At 36.9% G+C, this 22458-nt stretch overlaps 2 protein-coding genes across 5 annotated transcripts in view; both read right to left on the bottom strand.

The window, feature by feature from the left end:
• Positions 1-714: 714 nt before the first annotated feature.
• On the bottom strand, positions 715-3628 carry gpr75 (G protein-coupled receptor 75). Its single transcript, XM_051918196.1, has 2 exons — positions 3369-3628; positions 715-2777 (listed from the first exon to the last, which is right to left on the bottom strand). Exon 2 carries the CDS (start codon positions 2676-2678, stop codon positions 1017-1019), a length of 1662 nt encoding a protein of 553 aa, XP_051774156.1. The 5' UTR covers positions 2679-2777; positions 3369-3628; the 3' UTR covers positions 715-1016.
• Positions 3629-4529: 901 nt separating this feature from the next.
• psme4a (proteasome activator subunit 4a) overlaps positions 4530-22458 on the bottom strand; it is a 32165-nt gene continuing 14236 nt past the window's right edge. For 2 of the 4 annotated variants that reach the window (XM_051918186.1, XM_051918189.1), the window contains 29 exons: positions 20106-20263; positions 19532-19627; positions 18799-18854; positions 18637-18693; positions 18368-18423; positions 18157-18255; positions 18018-18080; positions 17281-17376; positions 17067-17198; positions 16724-16933; positions 16272-16408; positions 16111-16164; positions 15792-15921; positions 15576-15684; positions 15331-15484; positions 14526-14595; positions 14246-14371; positions 13897-14049; positions 13608-13712; positions 12615-12706; positions 12343-12474; positions 12010-12218; positions 11825-11910; positions 11613-11741; positions 11348-11503; positions 7231-7417; positions 5949-6082; positions 5560-5694; positions 4530-5107 (listed from right to left, as the gene is read on the bottom strand). In XM_051918186.1, coding sequence (XP_051774146.1) covers positions 5560-5694; positions 5949-6082; positions 7231-7417; positions 11348-11503; positions 11613-11741; positions 11825-11910; positions 12010-12218; positions 12343-12474; positions 12615-12706; positions 13608-13712; positions 13897-14049; positions 14246-14371; positions 14526-14595; positions 15331-15484; positions 15576-15684; positions 15792-15921; positions 16111-16164; positions 16272-16408; positions 16724-16933; positions 17067-17198; positions 17281-17376; positions 18018-18080; positions 18157-18255; positions 18368-18423; positions 18637-18693; positions 18799-18854; positions 19532-19627; positions 20106-20263 — 3321 coding nt within the window. In that variant the 3' untranslated portion in view covers positions 4530-5107. The remainder of the gene's footprint in view (positions 5108-5559; positions 5695-5948; positions 6083-7230; positions 7418-11347; positions 11504-11612; positions 11742-11824; positions 11911-12009; positions 12219-12342; positions 12475-12614; positions 12707-13607; positions 13713-13896; positions 14050-14245; positions 14372-14525; positions 14596-15330; positions 15485-15575; positions 15685-15791; positions 15922-16110; positions 16165-16271; positions 16409-16723; positions 16934-17066; positions 17199-17280; positions 17377-18017; positions 18081-18156; positions 18256-18367; positions 18424-18636; positions 18694-18798; positions 18855-19531; positions 19628-20105; positions 20264-22458) is intronic. The other 2 variants (XM_051918187.1, XM_051918190.1) reach the window with 1 other exon arrangement.

Here is a 22458-nt window from a genome sequence, read left to right as displayed (position 1 = left end):
ATCTTAATTTGTGTTCCGAAGATGAATGAAGGTCTTACGGGTTTGGAACGACATGAGGGTGAGTAATTAATGACAGAATTTTCATAATGACTTTTATCAAACATTTATCAAAATTATGTGAGTTTATACTTAAGAAAATAAATTACTGGTAATTGGGTAAGAAAAATAAACTATTCAAAGGGAAAACATGTTGGAAGATATTTTATCTGTATTCTGGATTATAAACTTAATTTTGATAAATCTTATTTTAAAAAAAGTCATGTCATTTGTGCTTCTCAAGTAAATGTATCTTGAAATAAGAATGTCTAGACGCATTTTTGCACAGGGACATTTTTGCAGTATTTCGCAGTGTAAATAAAAGACATTTTCTTTCATTTTCATTGTAACACATAATTGGAAAACAAAGCAATATATTTTCCTGGGTAGAATCATTAGGGCAGAACTGTTCATTATAACAAAGAAAGGACTATTTCTTATGGAGAAATAAACATGCCTCTGCTAAATATCAACGAATTAATCAGAAGGTCCATTTACCTACACTAGGTGGTGCTAGCATCCCTTTTTGTGGGTAGGTTTTGTTCACGGAGAACTAATGTTCTTACATAACGTTCATCCTTTGCCTAGACGTGAATACCTTAAAAGATATAATTGACACAGCAACTTTTACAGCGTACATTAAATATATGGTTTCAAATGATAAAGAAGGTGTCAAGATACACTTGCAAAACATTTAATAAGTTCATATATAAAATGTAGGATGTTTCACAAATACATAATCTGAGCGAAGACTATTACATGAAAATGCTATGTCAATGTAAAAATAGAACATCCTTTAGTCCAGAAAACAATGATAATAATTTTGGGGAAAGCGACAATTAGTTTCAAAAGTCCCATTTTCTTTTTATTGGATACTCAATGCACATTGTCTCTTGAGCAAAACACCACTAGCAAACCAAAAGCAAACACTATAAATGCTCCCCTTTGGATGCTGAGCAAGTAGTATGATGTTCTACAGCTCAGACTGATGGGATGGGAATCTGATGAGCCGAGGTGCTATCAAAGTCCTGCAGCGCCTCCTGGTGGGTGTGGTAGTGCATAGCCACATAGCTTTTGGCAAAGGCTGTGGTTTGAGAGTTGACCGGCTGCAGGCTGTTGGGGGAACTCGGTCCAACTGAGGGACTGCTGTTATAGATACTGTAATAGGGCTCTATGCGAGTGTTGATGGGCGTAGATGTGCTCGGGGGTCGGGGCTTGCGTCCAGCGGTGGCACAGGGACTAGGCATGCTGTCCCGGGAGTGACTGGGTCCACAAGCCTGGTCAACCAGTCTCCTCTGGGGCTTCGGTGAGAGCATGTATGCCGAGTTGGTCTCGTGGTGCGAGGACTTGTTGCGGTTGACTTCCAGACTTCCTTTGCCCATAGCGTGCAGGCGTGTCTTGTGCTTGCAGCACAGGAAGCCCAAGGTCACCCACTGGAGGCAGCAGAGAACACGGCGACGCAGACCAGCACTGTTGCGCGAGTACACAAACGGGTTGATTCCAGACTTCAGGAAAATGAGGGCGAATCCACAGAGCTCGAACTGGTAGTGGACGAAGCTGCTCTCTGGTGACACCATATCTTGTGCCAAGGATATACCTAGTGGTAGACAGCACAACAGCACGGAGATGACGATCACCACACATGTCACCACAGCCTTCGAATCCTTGGCCGTAGCCAAGTTAACGGTGGAGACCAACTGGCAGCAGGTTGCTCCAGTGGCCGCCCCGGGTACAAGGGGCTGGTTGGTTCTCCTGGTGAAGGGGTGCGTCTGGACATGCTGGAGCTTGTTGTACGTCTGGTTGCGGTACAGCGAGGGCACCTGCACCGTGCACTGCATACCCTCAAAACCAGCTGCAATGAGCGGCGGATGAGAAGCAGGCGGACGTGTCGCGTCCACTGTGATAATGGGACACTTCCGTACCTGCGCATTCTTCCTCAAAGCCTGAGCAATCATAAGGTAGGAAATCGACACCACACCAACACAGAAAGCAAAGTCCGCAATGTATACATACAGTACTAACTTGGCCTTGTTGCCAGTAAGACCAAAGTGAGGCAGGCAAGGCCCGGAGCTCCTGGGGTACGCTCGCAAGGTGACCAACGCTGCCAGTGTGAAACTGGTGGTCCATAACAGTGCTGTGAGGGCCAGAGTACAGGGGAACGAGGCCGTACGGTTGGGCTGCTGACCCAGGACCATGCGAAGCCGATGCAGGGCGATTACAGCCACTGTCTCGAGGGACATAATGATGAAGCCCGAGCTGGTGAGGTGGAAGGCAAAGCAGAAGCCCTTGGACACTCCGCCGCTAGCATCTCCAGCATCCAGAAAGAGCACCAGTGCAAACATGGGCGCAGTGACGCAGCAAATGAACAGATCACAGAAGGACAGGTTGAGAATCATGAAGTCAAAGTTGGTGCGGAACTTGCGGAACGCCGGGTCAAAGAAGGACAAGAAGACCACCAAGTTGCCATAAGAACCAAGACAAAATATGAGGACCAACAGGAAGGAGCAGGAGGCGAGGGTAGCCGTGTGGATCAAGGCCCAGCCACTCGCCGAACCAGACTGGCTCTGGGAGCTGTTGAAGCCTCGAGGTTTCACAAACTCAGCCAGGTCCAAAGGCCAGGCAGTGCTGTTCATGGTACACATGGGGATGCAAAGTGGTCACAGCCTTCTTGCCTTTAGGTCACCCAAGAGCAAGCTAATACTCCCATTGTGCAGTTGGTTCATGATAGACCCTCTGGATTGCTGCAAGGACACAAGGGATGAAGGAATATTGATTAGTAATAGACAATATGAAGCTTTGAGTGGGATAAGATAATTGTAGCTCAATAAATGAACATAACAAATGACTATGTCGATGGCCTAGTGGCTTTTTATCCATTTGATGGATTCGTTTTAATCAATGTGATATCTTTATTATCTTGATGCACAAATTATTTGGATTTTCTATCAAAACAGAGAATCACGATGACTATTGTACCTTATTGTGTGCGCGCTCCCGTCATCTACAATCTATCGATTAAGATGAATACATGTCTGCAAAATTCTGCATAGTATCGGGAGGCTTTTCTTATCAGTTAACCTCTGTTAAGAATAATATTACTGCAGGTGAATGTGCGCCGCCTATAAAATCGTGTCAAAAATGCATCCAGCCCCCCATCTTTGAAAGAAATAACCCATACACACACAGAGAGAGAAAAAAAAAATCACAAGCTTCTTTAAAACAAAGGTTCTATAAAAGTCTAATACATCGTTCAGTCTATAGCCTACACACAGGCTCACATAATAATCCTGCGGCTTTCTTCTCCACTTGTCGAAAAATGATGATTTTCTTACCATGGATTCCCAATGTGTGCCATTTTTACGACGCCGCGTTTTCCCCATTTGTATGAATATCCAAAGTGCACGAACGTTACAAGCATGCTAGCTGGAGAAAGAGTATCACAGCATAAGATGAGAATGAAAAAACAGAGTGAATTTAATGCGCAGAAGGAGAGTGGGCGCGCCTCACTGGAAACATATTGAAGCCCTTGAATGGACAGCGAGCGCGTGCCCGTGAGAACAGGATGCTCACTCTGGAAGCACAAAGAGTCTAATTTTGTTTGTGATTTAATTATATATATTTAATGCTTATATAACGCTATACTTTAATATTATTTTATCATAAACATTTCTTACCTTACGTACGTATCTTACAACGTATTTTATTTCACAGTATGTAATCCTATCTACACATTATGTGATGCATTATATTATTATTTTAACAATAATGATAATTACGATTTTGGCAATTTAAACAAGAGCAGAGCCTGGCAATTCTGCTGACTCCATTATATTAAATATATTTTGTTTTTATTTATACACACGTGCGCGCGCACACGTCTGTCTGATTCTTATTGTGGATTATATTGGATTATAATGGATAAGTCCTTTGATTAGTCAGAATTGTTCTTTCTTAGCAGTAACATGGGAAAAGCACAAAAAAAAACTGTATCTGCATACTTTGTTACACTTTATTACAAACATCTCATCTTTATTCAAATAGTTGTAAAAGAGATAAAGAAAAAAAAAAAAAAAAAAAAAAAAAAAACATCAACAGGTAACCAACTAGCCAAGCATTAGCATAGCATTACAGCATTACTGTCTAATAGTTTACCAACCAAAGTTGAACTCTATATTGGCTTATGACATGATTTTGACAAAGCACAGTTAGACCTATCATGCAAGCCTATCAACATACCATTGTATTACGGTCTGCAATTGTTGCTACTGACAGGTTCATCAGTAGAGCAACAAACGGCTGTAAACAGCAGCGCTTGGTAACTGCATGTACACATTTTAAAATGCATTTCTCAGGTTTTGCAGACAGTACCTTTAAAAAGCTTCTAATATCAGGATAAGAAAACACCTGGCTTAATGCAAAAAATTACAAACTGCAAACTGAGTCAACTGATAAGATAGCATAAATTAATAAATAATAAACAGCACAGAAGGAAGGGATTTTAAAATCTCACTGTTTAGTATTTTGTAAACGCATCCATTGTGATGATATTCTTACACTCCATTTATGTACGCTTACATAACTGTTCAAAATGCAATAGGTCTGTATGAGGCTGGGGGAAATGTACAGTGCTACTTTAAAATATGGTACTATGATACTATTTTATACACATATGTAACATTTACCAACGTTACATGTGTACACATTTTAAATGGATTACTGCAAAAATTGTAAAATCCTAGTATTACAATAAATACGCAATGCAAAGCAGTGCAGAAAACTGCTTTATATTGAACTATAACAATCCATACTGCACTCACACAAGCAAAAAATGAAAACTGTACAAGAACATTATAGATGCAGGTCAGCGATACCTGCAATAGGTTCTCCTTAAATATTAAGTGTATTCAAAAAAAAAAGTTTAGTAAAAGATTCTAGTTACAACTATTGCTACATAAATTGTGTTTTCATTTCTCTGTCCTTTAAAAACAATCCCAGACATTAAGGGCAAACAAAAATGTAGATTTCAAGCACTCAATTCAACATTTCCCCTTCACCAGAGAGTGGCATCATTCTGAAAAACAGAAAAGAAAGTATCATCAAGAAAGGGTGTAAAGATGAAATATATCTGAACATGCATGTATGTGAACAGTATGTTCAAAAAAAGTTAGATGCCTGCGTAGGCACTATTGTACGGTATCAAATTCATCAAATTAATTTAATAATGAAAAAAAAAAAAAAAAAATCTATAAAACGTTTAACCTAAATAATAAACAACTGTTTTACCCAATATTTGTGTGTGCTACAGTATGTATAGTGTAGTATTGCACTGGAGTATTTATGATCGCTATTTGTATGATGCACAGAGTTGCTTCCTACAGTATGTAGATTGTTCCAAATCATCTTTTATGAGATTTCGTTTCAGTTAAGATGCTGCCTTAAAAGGCACTGTATATGTTGGCAGACAGCAAAGAAGCTCACTAGGTTTTGGAAGAGAGCCTGTGTGAGTGTGTGTATATAACAGACCTAAGCGTAGTAACAGGGGGAGACCAGCAGATCTGTGAGCACCAGCAGCTGGTCATCTGTGAACTTCTGCTTGTGTTCCTGCCAGTTATCATGATGAGTGCGACGGAAATCCGACAGTGTTTTCTTCACAGTCATCTAGAGAGACAGCAATAAATCTGTCAGAGATCTTGTAAATAGTCTCGCAGTAGCTGGTCTACCTCCTCCATCCATACATTTCTTTGAGTACATCAAAATGCAGTTGCATAAGTCATGTTCAACTCCCAGAAATGCTTAAACATTTCATCTTTGCTCAGTCAATGCTTGGACCCCTGCAGACGGCAATCAGCTGATCATCCAACCCTCCCCCCCTCAACATCTAACACACAAGTAAAAGAGAGCGGGAGCTGTACCTCTATAGGCTGTGTGTCATTGAGGTGAGCACTCAGGTCCATGAGGATCTGGGGCATCCAGGTGGGCACATCATACGGGCTGGACAGGATGCAGGCACTCAGACCTAATACACCTGCATGTCGCCGCACCAGGTCTACACACACAGAAAAAAAGAGAAAGATTCAGGTCGAATCATTTATATAAAGTATAAAAATATATCTACGGTGAATTTTACCTGAACTCACCCCAAATATAAAATCAGCATATACAGTCTCACCACAATGAGCATTTTAGGGATTTTTTTCATATGTAATTTCTAGATCACTAATCAAATCTAAGATCCATCCATCCATCCATCCATCCATCTATAAAAATACATACTAATTAAATACTGTAATTATTATATGTTATTAAACTTCTGCTCAATATTAATAGCAGATATCAAAAATGTTAACTATACCATTTTTCTATACAAAAATAAAATAAAACACTAAAAACTAGAATTGATTGTTTAAAATGCTACAGGTAAATTTAGGCATCAAAACAATGTACCGTATGAAAACTGGATATTCATTTTAAGATAAAAATTCAATTTAACTGTTTTTAAAGATTAACTTTGAGCAGTAGTTGACGGCAATGGTAATTTAAATGTAAAAATAGGAGAAATGAGCAGGCACAATTAAATATCCAATATTGGACAATATATACTGCATACTGAATAATACTGATAAATAAAAAGATCTCTAATATTGGCCAATAACTGATATGGCACTAGTATATTGCGCATCCTTAGTATATATACACTCCACCATTCAAAAGTTTGGGGTAAAAAAAAATTAATAGTTTTATTCAGCAATGATACATTACACTGATTAAAAGTGACAGTAAAGACATTTATAATGTTATACAAAAGATTTCTATTTGAAATAAATGCTGTTCTTTTGAACTTTCTATTCAAAGAATCTTGAAAAAAAAAAAAATGTTTCCACAAAAATATTTAGCAGTTTTTGAACTGTTTTCAACATTGATAATAATTATACATGTTTCTCGATCATCCAAATCAGCATACTAGAATGATTTCTGAAGGATCATGTGACACTGAAGACAAGTAATGCTGAAAATTCAGCTTTGCATCACAGGAATAAATTACATTTTAAAATATATTAAAAATAGAAAATAGTCATTTTAAATTGAAATAATAATTCATAGTATTACTGTATTTTTGGTTAAATAAATGCAGTCTAGTTGAGCACAAGAGACCTCTTTCAAAAACCCCAAACTTTTAAACGGTAGCGTACTTACTGCATATGTCTGTGTGATCATTACCAGCAGAAGGGATTGTGTCCACCACAGAGCCCAGCTCTCTCCTCCTACGCTTGGGCAGACGGGTCTTACTCAGGGACTCAAAATGGGCCTGCATAGGTTCATCAATGCTGAGAAAATTACACTGCAGTAATCCACTTAGAGTGGTGGCTGCCATCTCCCTCACCTAAAAACATGTAGAGAGAGAGAAGATTGTTACAGTTACAGTACTAAAATCTTGTGGCCAAAGGTTCAGACGTTTTTTTCTTTTCAGTTATCTAAAGCGTGGGAGGTGCACAGCAGAAACAGATGGGGTCTTTGTGTGTCAGAACTTTTCTTTAAATAAAGAAAATACACGGCCTGAAGAAAAGAAGCAGTGGAACTTTATGTAACAGGGCAGATCGGAAACTGCATCACAGAACAAAACACAATGTTCCAGAGCAGGGCTCCAGTCAGGGTGAAATGGGTGAATAAGCAAATTTAGAGCTTATTACCAGTGATGTGCTAAACAACTAGTGTGAACAGCCAGTCGACCAACCGGTCTTAACGAAGCAATAATCAGGCTAAAAAAATCCCTAGCTATTAAAAATACACAGACACCAATAAAAAGCTGACTCAGCAATAACATTCTGCATCTAAGTTTATGACAAGTGTTTGCTCTGACAAAGAAACAACAGCTATTGTTTTGAAATCTCAAAATGTGATCTTGAACCTATGCTCTGACCCTTAACCTTAGGATACAGTCACTGACGTTCTGATTGGCTAGCACTAATCAACTGAGTAGCTGTACTACATTAGCAGACAGAGGGTCATATGTAACATGGAATCCAAAGTACTGTGAATAAATTGGCTGTATTAAAGGGTGTAGTTTCCTTCCACTCATAACCCTATTCTTTTTCCCCCCCTTTGGCCTCTTCTCGCTGTTTGCCGTACACTCCTCTCTGGAAATTTGAACATATATCACCATGGAAACAGAATACTGCTGCAGCTGGAAGTTGCTATGGTAACAGCAAGATGGATAGAGAGAGCGTGAGAGAGAGAGAGAGAGAGAATAAAGGAAAACAAGAGTGCTACATCACTGAAAGGAAAGCATGGTGAAAGAGACACTTTCACCACAGCGGCTTACGTAATTGGCTTTCGACACATTTAACCTGTGTGATTATACTCAAACACGTTCATGAACAGAAGGTCGTGCTTATTCTTAGTTGCTTCCGTTTAGACCTTCCCCCTAAAGACTTCAAATATAGATATACTGAAGATATATAATCTTGAACAGTGGCCAGGCTTAATTCACTGGATCCGAGTGAGAAATGTCTAAGGTATCTGCTGACATTATGAAAGTAAAAATCAGTATGAAAAGACAGAACTCTGAGGACGACTGTGTTGGTTTGTCCAGACCTGAATGATGTGACTGTGGCATGTGCAGTTATGTATTACGAGGGCCAAATATTTGTAAAATGTCCTCAAAAAATGCACACTACTGTTCAAAGGTTTAGGGTCAGCAAGATGTTTATGAAAGAAGTCTCTTATGCTCAACAAAAGACTGCATTTATTTGATCAAAAATAGTTATATTGCGAAATAAAAACAGTAATACTGTGATTATTTGTACAGTTATATAAATTACAGTAAAAATGTTGTCTATTTACATATGTTTTCTATTTGATAAAATGTAATTCATTCCTGTACTCCAGTCTTCAGTGTCACGTAATCCTTCAGAAATCATTCTAATATGCTGATTTGATACTCAAGAAACATTTCTTATTAATAATGTTGTGCTTCTTAAAGGATTAGTTCACTTTCCTATTAAAATTTTCCTGATAATTTGCTCACCCTCATATCATCCAAGATATTTATGTATTTCTTTCTTCAGTCGAAAAGAAATGAAGGTTTTTGAGTGAAACATTCCAGGATTATTCTCCTTATAGTGGACTTCAATGGACCCCAAATGGTTGAAGGTCAAAATTACAGTTTCAGTGCAGCTTCAAAGGGCTTTAAACGATACCAGACGAGGAATAAGGGTCTTATCTAGCGAAACGATCGATCATTTTCTAAAAAAAAAAATTAAATGTATGCGCTTTATATAAACAAATGAACGCCTTCAAGTGGTTCTGCCAAAACCGCACTTCTGTATTCTCCAAAAAGCTTACGCTGTATGTCCTACGCCTACCCTATTCAACTTATGGAACGAACGTGGTGCCAGTTCCGATTTTTCCATAAGTAGAATAGGGAATGGCGTAGGACATACAGCGTAAGCTTTTCGAAGAATACGGAAGTGCGGTTTTGGCGGAACCACTTGAAGGCAATCATTTGTTTATATAAAGTATATACATTTAATTTTTTTTTAGAAAATGACCGATCGTTTCGCTAGATAAGACCCTTATTCCTCGTCTGGTATCGTTTGAAGCTGCACTGAAACTGTAATTTTTACCTTCAATTGTTTGGAGACCATTGAAGTCCACTATATGGAGAAAAATCCTGGAATGTTTACGTTAAAAACCTTAATTTATTTTCAACTGAAGAAAGAAGGACATGGACATCTTAGATGACATGGGGGTGAGTAAATTATCAGGAAATTTTAAATAGAAATTTTTGTAAAATCAAAAATCTGTCACTTTAGATCAAATCAATGTATTCATCAAAAAAAAAATAAAAAAAATCTTACCAACACTGAACCTTTGAATAGTAGTGTACCATAAGACTTCAAAGGACATTTTAAAAGGTCAACACTAGTAAAATAATAAAGAAAATGAAAGGGTAGGTTTAAAAGTAAATGTAGGGTTATGGTATAGAAACTACAATTATTTGAAATATAATTAAAAAAATAATACAATTAAATAATAAACAACTATATATATATATATATATATATATATATATATATATATATATATATATATATATATATATATATATATTAAATAAACAATTGCATTGTGTGTGCATGTCATAATATTTGTGTTAGAACTGCACGAATCTGGATAAGAGAGAATCACGCTTTTTTGTTAAAAATGGAGATCATGTTTCTGAATAGACTGCTAAACAAAATAACACGTATTTCAGTTCTGACAAAAAGCTAATTGCTGCAGTCTTTTTTTATTTAATTAATTTTAATGTTTATTATTTTAATCAGTTTAAATGAATGATTCAATGACTTACTCATAACTGGATGAATCAGACTTTTTCAATGAATCTCTTGAATGAATAATTCAATGACAATAAAATTTTTTAACAGTCACTTGTCACCACCATTACTGGTGAAACGATGTAATTGATACAATCTTTATTTGAAGTGTCAAGTTACTTTCAAAAGCTGATTTACTCTATTTTGATCCCTACCATAGACATCAGTGTTTATATCCGAACTATAAACTTTTATCCCAGTACTTCTGTGATCAATTTAATGATTGTAACACAGAAATAATGATACGGTGTGGTTGAAAAGACTGTTTGTGAAGCTGTTTCATACCTAAACATGACAACTGCTCTCTCTAGCTCAGCGGCAGCGCGAACACAGATTTGAATGTTCGCTGTGATCGTACTTGTCAAAGGTAGGTTTAATAGACACAGCTGAATCATTGTAGTTTCGGAATAAGATTGTGTGGGTGTTTGAATCTTTTAAGGATTAATCATGCAGCTCTAATTTGTGTGATGTTAACATGGTTAAAATGCAATGCACCACATAAGAGAAACTTAGAAAATAATTAAAATGAAAAAAATTAAAGCCAAAACAAAAAGCCAACTCTCTCGCTATGCTAATTTAAATGACACTTCATTCATCGACAGCCAGATCTTGACATGAAGTCGAATGAGGAGTTGTGCATTTCTTCATTGGTGAGTCAGTGGTTTTATTCTAATTCTCTGCTGATTAGCTGTCAAAGTTAAAGAGCTGTTAATAAAGTTCATCCATTGAATTATAAGATGTTGATTGTAGAAGACCAATAATTCACAATATTCAGTATAAAATTACTAGGCCAATTTGTGCTCTCATAATAGGCTTGGGAAATGATTGACTGCACCCCACCAAATAAGGAGCCAGAGATGCACCTAGTCCTCAGAAATAGTGAAACAAACAGTAATGTATGGGTGTATTATCAGTGCGCAAATTAATTTACACACCTCCAGTTGTTCATCCTCCAGCAAGCATAGTACCAGAGCTCTCACGTCACCGACAGCCTTGGCATCACTGAGGAAAGTGAAAAGATTGTAGAACACCATAATCTGCAGGTAGGTGAGAACGGTGTAACGTGCGTGCCACGAGCTGCTCCTTGAGATCTGTAACAAACAGCACCATCTGCTGGTCAAATCACTTATTAAACCCTCACATTCACACATGACTCATATGTGCTGCGCGAGTGTGTGCCTTATGGGCACTGACAGTCACCTCTTCAAGTGCATCGAGGACTTGTGAGATTTGCTCTGAGTACAGCAGCCCCTGGGACATAAGAGACAGACATGTCTTAGCATCTCTCTTCATCTCATCATAGCTGTCGTCATTCTCCACAGGAGCAATCTAGAGAGAAAGAGAGAGAGACAGGCTTAAAAACACAAGACTTTCAGACAGTGAACTAAATTACAGACAAAACTGGGACTCACTCTGAAGAGGAGAGGGAGGAGACGCAGCTGTTCCGGGACAGCAGAAGAGAAGGAGCGCCCAGCGCTGGTCATCAACCACTTCAACACTAAAACAAACACAAAACACTGTTACCCCAAATAGCCCTGGAACACAAGCACTTCTGCACACTTGTTCACACACTAACAGAAAGGTATACAAAACACACCCGTTTTGAGTAATCTGATGGCCTGTGTCCTCTCGTCTTGATCTCCCTCCGTGTTTTCCTCCATGATGTGGTTCTGGATCTCCTCCTCACCCTCCGTTAAAGGTTTGAGTCTGGCCAGGACACGCTCCGTGAACTCTCTGATGCGTGGGGACGTAGTGGGCTGAGTGTGTGGCAGGTTCACGTCGATCATGAAGATGTAGGTGAGCACACTGAGATAGGAGAAGAAGAGAGAACTCAGTGTGATAGCTCAATGTGTTTTAAATCAAACATTAGCTCTGAAAAGACTAAACGTGAACATGTAAAATGTATAGATTTTTGTGTTCAAGCAAATACCTGCCGATGCGTTCGCGTACGTTCTTGTAAACCTGAGTCAGTTTGGGCTCCAGGTACTGTAGTAACCTGTGAAGCAACTCTGGGACTCTCCACTCCTGCTGAGCAAGACCTCCCTGCAGCACATATAGACGGCTGAAAGACAGAGATGACATTGGGGCCATTTAAATTACAAACTTAGACATGTAACAATGAAGTATAAAGAAGTCACATTCATCATTTCCTCTTTTTAAACCATAACATTGAAGATAAAGTGTGTGGCAGTGATGTCATACCAGGCGTCCACAAACGAGCCTCCTTCTCCTGTGACCGGCGATTCCATCAGCATCTCAAACAGCCAGTGGAGCTTTCGCGGGTCTCGGCTCTCCTGTACAACACACACATACACATACACAAGGAATAATTCAGTTGGGAAATTATGAAAGTATATACTACCATTTAAAAGTTTTAAAACATTTAAAACCCACTAAAAACAGTAATATTATAAAATATTATTTATATTTAAAATAACTGTTTTCTATTTTAATTTATTTTAAAATGTAATTTATTCCTGTAATGGCAAAGCTGAATTTTCAGCATCATTACTCCAGTCTTCAGTGTCACATGATCCTTCAGAAATCATTCTAATATACGGATTTGGTGCTCAAGAAACATTTTTTTTCTGCCTAGTGTATTTTTTTTTTTTTTTTTTCAAGATTCTTATATGAATATAAAGTTCAGAAGAGCAGCCTTTATTTGAAATAGTAAATAATTTTATAATGTTACAAAAGATTTCTGCCATTTTCAATTTAATGCGTCCATGCTGAAAAAATTAATTTATTAAAAAAATAAAATAAAAAAAAAATAATAATAATAAAAACTTCCTGATCACAAACTTTTGAATGGTAGTGTAAATTCACATATTTTCCAGTCATAAACCTAATTTATACTAGAATATGAGATTACATTTAATCCACAATCAATGTTTGGTGTAATGCATTAGTAAGTAATCAATTACTGTAATTTAATGACTTTCCCCTTGAAAAAGTAAAGTAAGGGATTACTCTTAATTTTCCTGTAATTACATTTACTTCTGATGTAACTGCATTAAACATGGTACAGACTATATAACAATTCTATACAAAACAATAGTGGATTTAACATCAAAATTTAATGTCTAATGTTAAAATGTATGTTGACGAAATGTATGAGACGAAGCATACTGATAATCATACATCCTACTAAAGGACAACTACATGGTCTTAAGAACACGACAAAAATGTCCTTACGCAGGCAGTGGCAATGCAGGTGCCCCAGTCCGCATATGTCTCTATGGTGATATTGGAGAGAGCTTTACGAAGGAGTGGACATAGCAGAGCCCACAGTTTTTCCACCTGTAACACATAAATACACATATACAGACTCAGGAAAAGGTGTTTACATCGTCATTGGTCCAAACACCCAGAGTCCAAACAGCTGAGACCCAAGTGTTCAGGTGTTTAACAATGCTGATGTTGAGGACTCAAATCCCTTTAATTTGTTGAAATGCACCTATCATATGTGCATGTATGTAAATACCTTGCTGTAGCTCCAGTGTTTGGAGCCCCTGATGAGTCCAGAGATGATCTCCGCCACACAGCGCTGGGTGCTCTCATGGGAATCCGCAACCAGGCGCTCCATATGAGGCATCAGCAAGGGCAGGAAGGCATCATCGAAGTTCCGGAAAAGGCCCTTTTACAACACAAGACATTTTTATTATGTAAGCAATCAATCGTTTTAAAATTGGAGAATGCCGATTGTTTGGATGCCACTCGGATAGAGAACCAAACTGGTTTGAGCGAGCATGAAAATCTGGCTCATAGACTTCTACAGTTTACATTTCATTATGTTTGAAAAACGGACTGTAAATGTGTCTAAATATTCTCACCTTAAAGAGGCAAAATCGCCGTGGGCTGAATTTATCATTCCCCTTCCTCTCCTCCAGAGACAAATACTGGATGAACTGATCTATGAACAGCTGGTCTGAGAAATGATCATATATGATCTGTTCACTCTACAACACAGAAAACAGCCATAAACAAACCTAAACAAAAAAGACAGACTGAAATAAAAAAAACTGAAATTATGAGGTGGTACAAGCATCTGTTGAGTTTTGAGAAACAAAACTTGGTTGGGTTTAGATGTCACTAGGTGTGAATTAAGTGTACCTCATTCATCTCTTCTCTTGTTTTGCCCTGTTTGGGCTGTTCCTCAGGAGGGGCATAGAGCATCAGCTTCCTAAACAAAGAACAGAAATAACAATAACATAAAACACATTTTGAAATGATCTTCAAAGGGTAGACAAAACAACTGCTAAATATACACTACCACTGAAAAGTTTGGGTCAGTAAGATTTTTTATTTTAAAGAAATGTAAAACTTATATTCAGTTTTGAATGAAACAGATAAATTAAAGGGTGAAAAGGATACATTAATTAAAAGTGACAGCAAAGACATTTATCATGTTATAAAAGACATCCATTTCAAATAAATTATGTTCTTTTGAACTTTGTATTCAACAAAGAGTCCTGAAAAAATGGATTATGTGACTAAAATGTGAGTAATGGCTGCTGAAAATCCAACTTGACCATTAAAATAGACAGTTATTTTAATTAATTATATTTTAGAATATTACTGTTTTTACTGTATTTTTATCAAATAAATGCAGAACTGTAGTGTATATTAATATTGAAAATATTATAATGAAAAGGGACATCCTTCAGCTTCACAATGTTTTCAGGCCTTTTTCAGAACTTTGCAGAGGGAAATATCATTAGTAAATAACCTTTACTTTTCATATAGACCACTTTTATGGTGTTTTTTTGGAGCTTGACAGCCACTATGAACGGTCGCTGTATGGAAAAGAGCTGTGTGATGATTCAAAACCTCTTTTTTTGTGTTCAATAGAAAAAAAATAACAGCAAACGTTTCCATGTTTGGGTGAACTCTTCCTTTAAGCACTGTGTGTGTGTACCGTGGCCATGTGGAATAACCCCAGTGGGTTTTCTCAATAAAGCAGAATTCCTCCCAGTCCTGCTGGGAGCGCGGCAACCTGCTGCTGTCATACTGCAGCCACTGGTTATCAGGCCTGTCTCCCACCAACAGAGAGCTGTGAGCTTTACCATCACCTACATGAAGAACAGGAAGAAATATAACAAGTTATAAACCTCAGATATTCTATGATATGTGTCCATTTTACTATACGGTTAGTGTACTCACATGACTGAAGAGAGGTTTTGAGTTCAGAAATGTCATAGGGATTCACTGCCACTTTCTTGTGAGGTCTCTTGAGCTGCTTTAGAATTCCACTCACTGCTGATATTGCACCCTGAGCAATAAATAGCACAAAACATAAAGAAACATGTTTTTGTTTTGCTTTCCTTTCACACATATGTTCTTAAGTATAATTGTGACAGAATGCACACACAAACGCACATTGCGAACTAAGAGAGAGTCGTGGTTCAGGCTCTCAACGAAAAAGAGGACTGCAGAGGAAGGCAAGGGGCGGTCATCTCTCAGCATCAGAGAGAGGAAGCCGATAGCTATCTGCTCAAACTTCCAGGGACTGCAAAATTATCAAGCATAGGACCAATGAATTTCCATTACCATCCAGTAAATAATTCAGAGACTGCAATCACAAAAGAACAATTTAAATAACAATAAAATAAAGAATAATAAAGAAGCATAACTATTCCTGTAAACCCTGTAAAACAAAGTGCTGTCCATTCTAACCAGTCAAAATGAGTAAACGTACATGTTTCGGTCGTAAAGGCAGTCCAAAAGATCCATCACTAGTTTCTCATACTTCCTGTTAGGATTGATAAAATGGAAAAAATACTCAATTTTTGTGGATATCCACTGCTTATAATCAGAATTTAAACTTATGAAGCATATTTGTATGCAGTTTTTACTCACTGAACTGAGTCTTTGTTTTTCTGTTCCTGCCTCTTTCTTCCCTCCAGTTCCTGCTGTTCAGAGGCGGCACCTGGGCTCGGTTCTGGGTTACTGGATTTCATCATTTTTAGAGCCACCTCAACACAACTCTCCGGGATCTGAATACAAAACAAAAGAGAAAAGTATAAATATACATATGTCACAAGAAAAATACTTTTACTTCTGTTACAGTTAGAGTTCGTATAGAAAAAGAAAAAAAGGTCAAGCTGAGGTATGCAATGTCAACCAACACATTAGCAAAAATAATGTAATAATATATTATAATAAATGAACTGTTTTCAATTTATATAATTATGGTAATATTTTAACACAAGAAAAAAAGTACACACTTTAGCTTCAAGTAAAAGGAAAGCCTGTTCATAATTTAGTTTATGTATCACATTAATTTAGGTTACTAAATTTGCTGAACTCACAGAAAAGTCAAGACCGATGGTCTCGTACTGGCGATGGACCTTGTCGGCCAAGTCATCGAAGAGCCGTACGATTGAAGGCTTCTCTAGAGACATGGAGGGGCTCATGCCAGAACGCACGATGGCAGGCCATGTCAGAGCAATGCACTCCCAGTACTGCAGGGTAGCAAGACAGATCCCACAGTGGTTCCCTAAAAGACAGTACAAGGCACCCTGGAGAAGAGTAATAAAGACGGATCAAACATGATCCTATTCAATTTCCCATAGCTGCAGCATATCAACAGAAAGAGAAAAGATTTTTAGATTTTTTTCAGAGTTTAGTCACTGTAAACGGTGTGAGACCTACTTTAAATTGCTGCTGGGTGACGTCAGTGCGGTCTGGGTCCAGATACTCCAGCACCGCAGGGATGATGTCTCTGCAGCAGAAGTTGTAAGTTCCCAATGCTGTGAACAGCACATTCTGAGCTTTACTCCTCACCTGAGGTAAGAGAGAGGCTATTCATGTTGTCTTCATTGCGTTTGTATGTGAATGTGTGTGTGTCTGTATGGTGTTGTCATACCTGACTGTACCTGCTGGTGGACAGTCTGAGCAGGTCATTTATCAGGTCCTGATGAACACACCTGTAGATACACCCCTCTATGGTCAGATTTCTTAACTGAAACACAAACAGGCATAAACACACTCAAAACCACTGAAATCATAACAGAGCATGGTGAAGAGTCTTTGAGATACATATTTATCTAATGGAAGGTACCCAAAGATGTTATACATATTATAAAGCATCACCCTCATAAAAAATTCTGTCCAGGTCATGTATTTTACCCTAAAATCTAAAGATTTAGGTTTTTTTTTTTTTTTTTTGAAGAAATGTATTAAATTCTTTTTATTTTATTATTTTAAAGAAATTAATACTTTATTCAGCAAGGATGCACTTAATTCATCAAAAGCAGCACAACTGCTTTGAAAATTATTAATATATATATTAAAATATACTAAAAGATTTATTTTGTAATAACATTTCACAATATTACTGTATTTTTTAATCAAATAAATACAGCTTTGGTGAGCATAAAAACAAAAACTTCTTTCAAAAATATTTTAAAAAAATCTTACCGACCTCAAACTTTTGAAAGGTATATAAAACATACAAAATAGTTATTTAAATAAAATAGTTATTTTATCGAAAAAATTAACCAGTGATGTTCTTGACAGGCTTCCTAAGATTCACCCAAATACTCTATAAAATATAATAAAATTATAATAATAATAATAATAATAATAATAATAATGAGTTACCTCATGTTGCAGCATGACTCTGTCTATGAGTAGAGCTCTAATGTGCTGTTTACTGCCGTGAAGCTGGAGAGAAGAAGAGAGAGAGTGTCAGTCAACAACATCTCAAATGTAGAGAAGATGGACATTAAATGTGTCTCACCTTGTTCTCCATAGACTTCTTAATCAGACTGAAACTCTTCCAGCGGGAGTCAAACTCATGTTTGTGTGAGCCTTTAAAGTGGAGCACGTCATTGATGATCTATTGAGAGAACACCATGCATCAGTCACGCCAATGCTTATAACCAAGAAAATAAATATCATATGCATACACACACAAATGTTGGAGAAAACCTGACAGTGTTGTGGTTCACCTTTATAATGGAGAAGAGGGATTTGATGTCATCTTCTGAGTGCTCAAGTGTGTAGTCTATTTAAAATAAACATAACAGTTAAGAGAGTCTTAAAAGGTATTTAATAAAAAAAAAAAAAAAAAAAAAAAAAAAACAGCTTTCATTTCACTCAATATGTAAGAAGTATCATTTATTAAATTTCTCTATAGATGTTAAAAGCTTTAGAAACATGATCTTCTGTATTAAACTTTAAAGTTTAAAAATATAAAGGGTATGTTGAAGTAACTTACGTAGTAAAGGTCTAATCGCCTTACAGATGTCCTGTCTGTAGTTCTCTCTAGACAGGTCTGCCAATCAATCAATAATCAATAAATAATCCACTGCCAAGCAATTAATTCATTAATCAGTATAGCTCCAGCACTGATTTTAAACACAAGGAAATGCTCACTTACCATAGTCTACACCAGTGTACACGTTTGTCTCGTGTAGCTCAACCATACTGTTGATCCTAAATGAGAAGCATTTAGAAAGTTAAAATATTATTAATATGTTTAATAAGTACCAGAGCATTATATATAGTTGCACAATCCATGCAATGCTAAAATCACAGATGTTTGCGGAGTTGTTTTTGTAACTGTAATACACTACCTTTCAAATGTTTCAGGTCGGCAAGATTTTTTAATGTTTTTGAAAGAAGTCTCTTATGCTGAACTAGTCTGTACTTATTTGATCAAAAATACAGTAAAAACAGTAATATTGTGAAATATTACAATTTAAAATAGCTGCTTTCTATTTTAATATATTTTAAAATGTAATTTTAAAATATATTAAATCTGACTTTTCAGCATCATTACTCCAGTCTTCAGTGTCACATGATCCTTCAAAAATCATTCTAATATGCTGATTTGGAAACATTTCAAGTAACATTTCTTATTATTATCATCAATGTTAAAAACAGTTGTGCTGCTTCATATTTTTGTGGATTCTTTGATGAATAGAGAAAGTTCAGAAGAACAGCATTTATTTGAAATAGAAATATTTTGTATCATTATAAATGTCTTTACTATCACTTTTGATCAGTTTAATGCATCCTTAATAAATTAAAAGCATTAAATTCTTTTAACAACAACAACCTTACTGACCCCAAACATTTGAATGGTAGTGTACATTGTGTGTGTAACTTACAGCCCCGGCACGGGTTCTCCATACACTGGGGGCAGAAGGGGGCTTGCTCCCAGAAGACAGTTATGAACAATGGACAGACTCTGTAGAACATCATCCCTGAAGAGACAAAATACACAAATTAGTACAGCAAATGTTTCTTTCTCTTATCTTTTTTCTTGAATGTTCTTTTGTGGATCAATGAATCAAAATAAAATCTGTCCATCTATGAAACAAAAAAATGATCTCTAAGCTTAAATCAATCTTGAATAATAGTCTCTGACTTCTCTAAATCAGTGACATTTTGAATTTTGCTCCTATAAAAATGAAACTTAAAATAAAAATGATACGGAAAAGGATTAAATAATTGCATTTCATGATTTTTTTTTTTTTTTTGTAACAAATGCCTGAACACATTCAGCCCCTTTTTAAAGAAAGTCCAGTTTAATATGAATTTAAAGGAACACATTTCTGGTTTGGTGTTGATGAATAGGAACTTCCTGATGGGGCTGTGTGGATACATGAGACAAAAAGAAAGAAGAGTTTTTATGAATTCAAACACAGATAAAGTATCATGTCACTGTATCCTGTGGTTGACCTGCTCATGTCCTGTTCTCCCTGTGTGTGTTTCTGCAGACGCTGGAGTTCCGGCTTTAACAGCAGATCCAGCAAGTAGAAAACAAACTCTCTCTCTTCTGTGCTGGGCATATGCCACTGGATGTCCAGGTTCCACAAGTCTCCAGGCCGACCCCAGTCCTGATCCAGAGAGGAGACAGAGACAACTAGTGGAATATCATCCTCCATGACATGATATTTTGAAGTTTTTAAAAAAGACAAAATACCAATGTTTTGTTCAATTAAGTAGACTGATGATAATAGTGTAATGTTTAAAGTCATTCTTGTTATCTTATCTTGATCCACTTTTCTTTAAACTCCCCCTATAATGCTGTTTCGGATATTACCCTTCATGTAATACAGCACTTTGTGAGTGTAAAAAGACAGCAAAGTTTTTCAAAGATACATGATAAATGGAGTTATTGTCACCCATTCTGAACTGCCTGAAACTAGTCGTCAGTAATTCCAGTTTTACTATCTGCACAAACCTATGTAGGTTTGTGATACATTTGCATAATGCCAGCCTATGGTCTTCATTGGCTGCCCGCGAACAACATCTACTTTGACCCACAATCAAACACTGTAGTTGTAGCTGAGGCCTGAAGTAGTTTGATTCGTTTTGTCGACATGTCGAGAAGATGCCGTTTTCTGCAAAAGCAAATCCACTTTGCATTCACTTTCAAAGGATGAGAACTCAGGCTTGAATTAATATGGTAAAACCAATGCCATCATTACTGTTCTTATCTCTGAGTATAAAAGTGCTGAGGAAGCCTCTGGAGCTGAAATTCAGATATGGTAATGGGTGGTTAGCTTGACACACACAACCACAACAGACTGGGTCATCTGACCAATCAGAGCAGAGTAGGCTCTCAGAAAGAATGGGTTTAGAGAGACTAAGGGCCAGATTTACTAAAGCGTGAGAGCGCAATTCCAAAAAAGCACAGATGGGAGTGGAAAGTTCTGTGCATGATCTACTGATGACGCGCAATTAAAGAACACAGACGCAGCCGGATCATTTCCATAATGAAAAACGCAATGTACCAACAGCAACGCAAATTAGAGTCTGGTTTAAGACATGCTTTTTTGGGTGGTAAATACCAGTAAATTGACTAGTGCAAACCTTAGTAAATCACCTTGCGTGATTCATTTAAATACTCTCCTCTCATAAATTTTGCGTCTGAAAGGGAAACTCCTACAAATGCATATGCAATAAGGTCAGACGCAAAAATAACTATCCATAACTGTATCCATGCCTTTTCAGTGCTAATTTTTCACTGTGTGTCTTTAGTAAATCCTAACATCAAAACAGGGTTTGCGCTGATGCAAGCTGTCAGTAAATCTGGCCCTAAATCTTTATTGAACCATTTCAGACATTGAAAAAAAAAAAATTGATGCTGCAATGTATATTATGAGAAAATTAAAGTGTTATTGGATCTTGGATGCCTGTAAACCTATTGTAGGAGACTTCCAAAACAAAATTAGGAACATTTAAAATAGCATAATAGGGGCACATTTTGTTTCATAGATTTGTTCTTATAAATGTTGAAAACAAGGGGAGTAAATGTAGTTCTGATTTTCTGAGAATGCTGAGGCAGAGTCAAGTTCAAATGAACCACGTAATAAAACGTCAGACAGTGAGGAAGAGTGACGTCTGTCGGTCTAAGAATAGGTGCTTAGGCATACAAATGCTAGAGAGGGTGACGGAGCTTCACTAATCCATTCACTCGCTCAATCATCTCATCTCCTTCTCTTCAGAGATATTTGATAGGATGAAAGTAATGCCTGGATACAGGAGCAAACACAGAAATATCCTAGTGGGGACTTCCCATTCACTCTGCTGTTGTGAATGGTAATTTACACATTTTGGAATTTTTAAATATACATTCAGGCATTATTTATTCCCCTTCACATCTACTGTATTTTTTTTATTACTATATTAATAATATTAGGATATTTTATAGAATATTAATATTTACTAACATTAACCCTAAAATATAATATTTGGCACTTTGGAACAGAAATTATTAACCCATATAAATTTGATTTATCTCAATTGTTTCTCCTAGACATCACTTTTATTATTGTAAATTGGGAGCAATGGAAACTTGCTTAAATCTCCTGCTGTTTCTCAGATATTTCTCCTAAGAAAAAAAAAGGAGCTTGGTAATCTCACACATATTTTCTCTAGAGTTTCAAAAGAGATTTCAATGATACTGTATCTCAAACTCAGTTTAGATTTACCAAGATACCAAGTCAGAGATGTCAACTGAACTAAAGCATCAAACTGATTTAAGTTACCTGTATGCTTTCCACAATTACCAAATGGTCTATACTCT

Source organism: Ctenopharyngodon idella, chromosome 13 (assembly GCF_019924925.1).
Source record: "Ctenopharyngodon idella isolate HZGC_01 chromosome 13, HZGC01, whole genome shotgun sequence".
Taxonomy (NCBI): domain Eukaryota; kingdom Metazoa; phylum Chordata; class Actinopteri; order Cypriniformes; family Xenocyprididae; genus Ctenopharyngodon; species Ctenopharyngodon idella.
The sequence above is the reverse complement of the archived record's forward strand: the minus strand, read 5'-3'. Positions and strand labels throughout refer to the sequence as shown.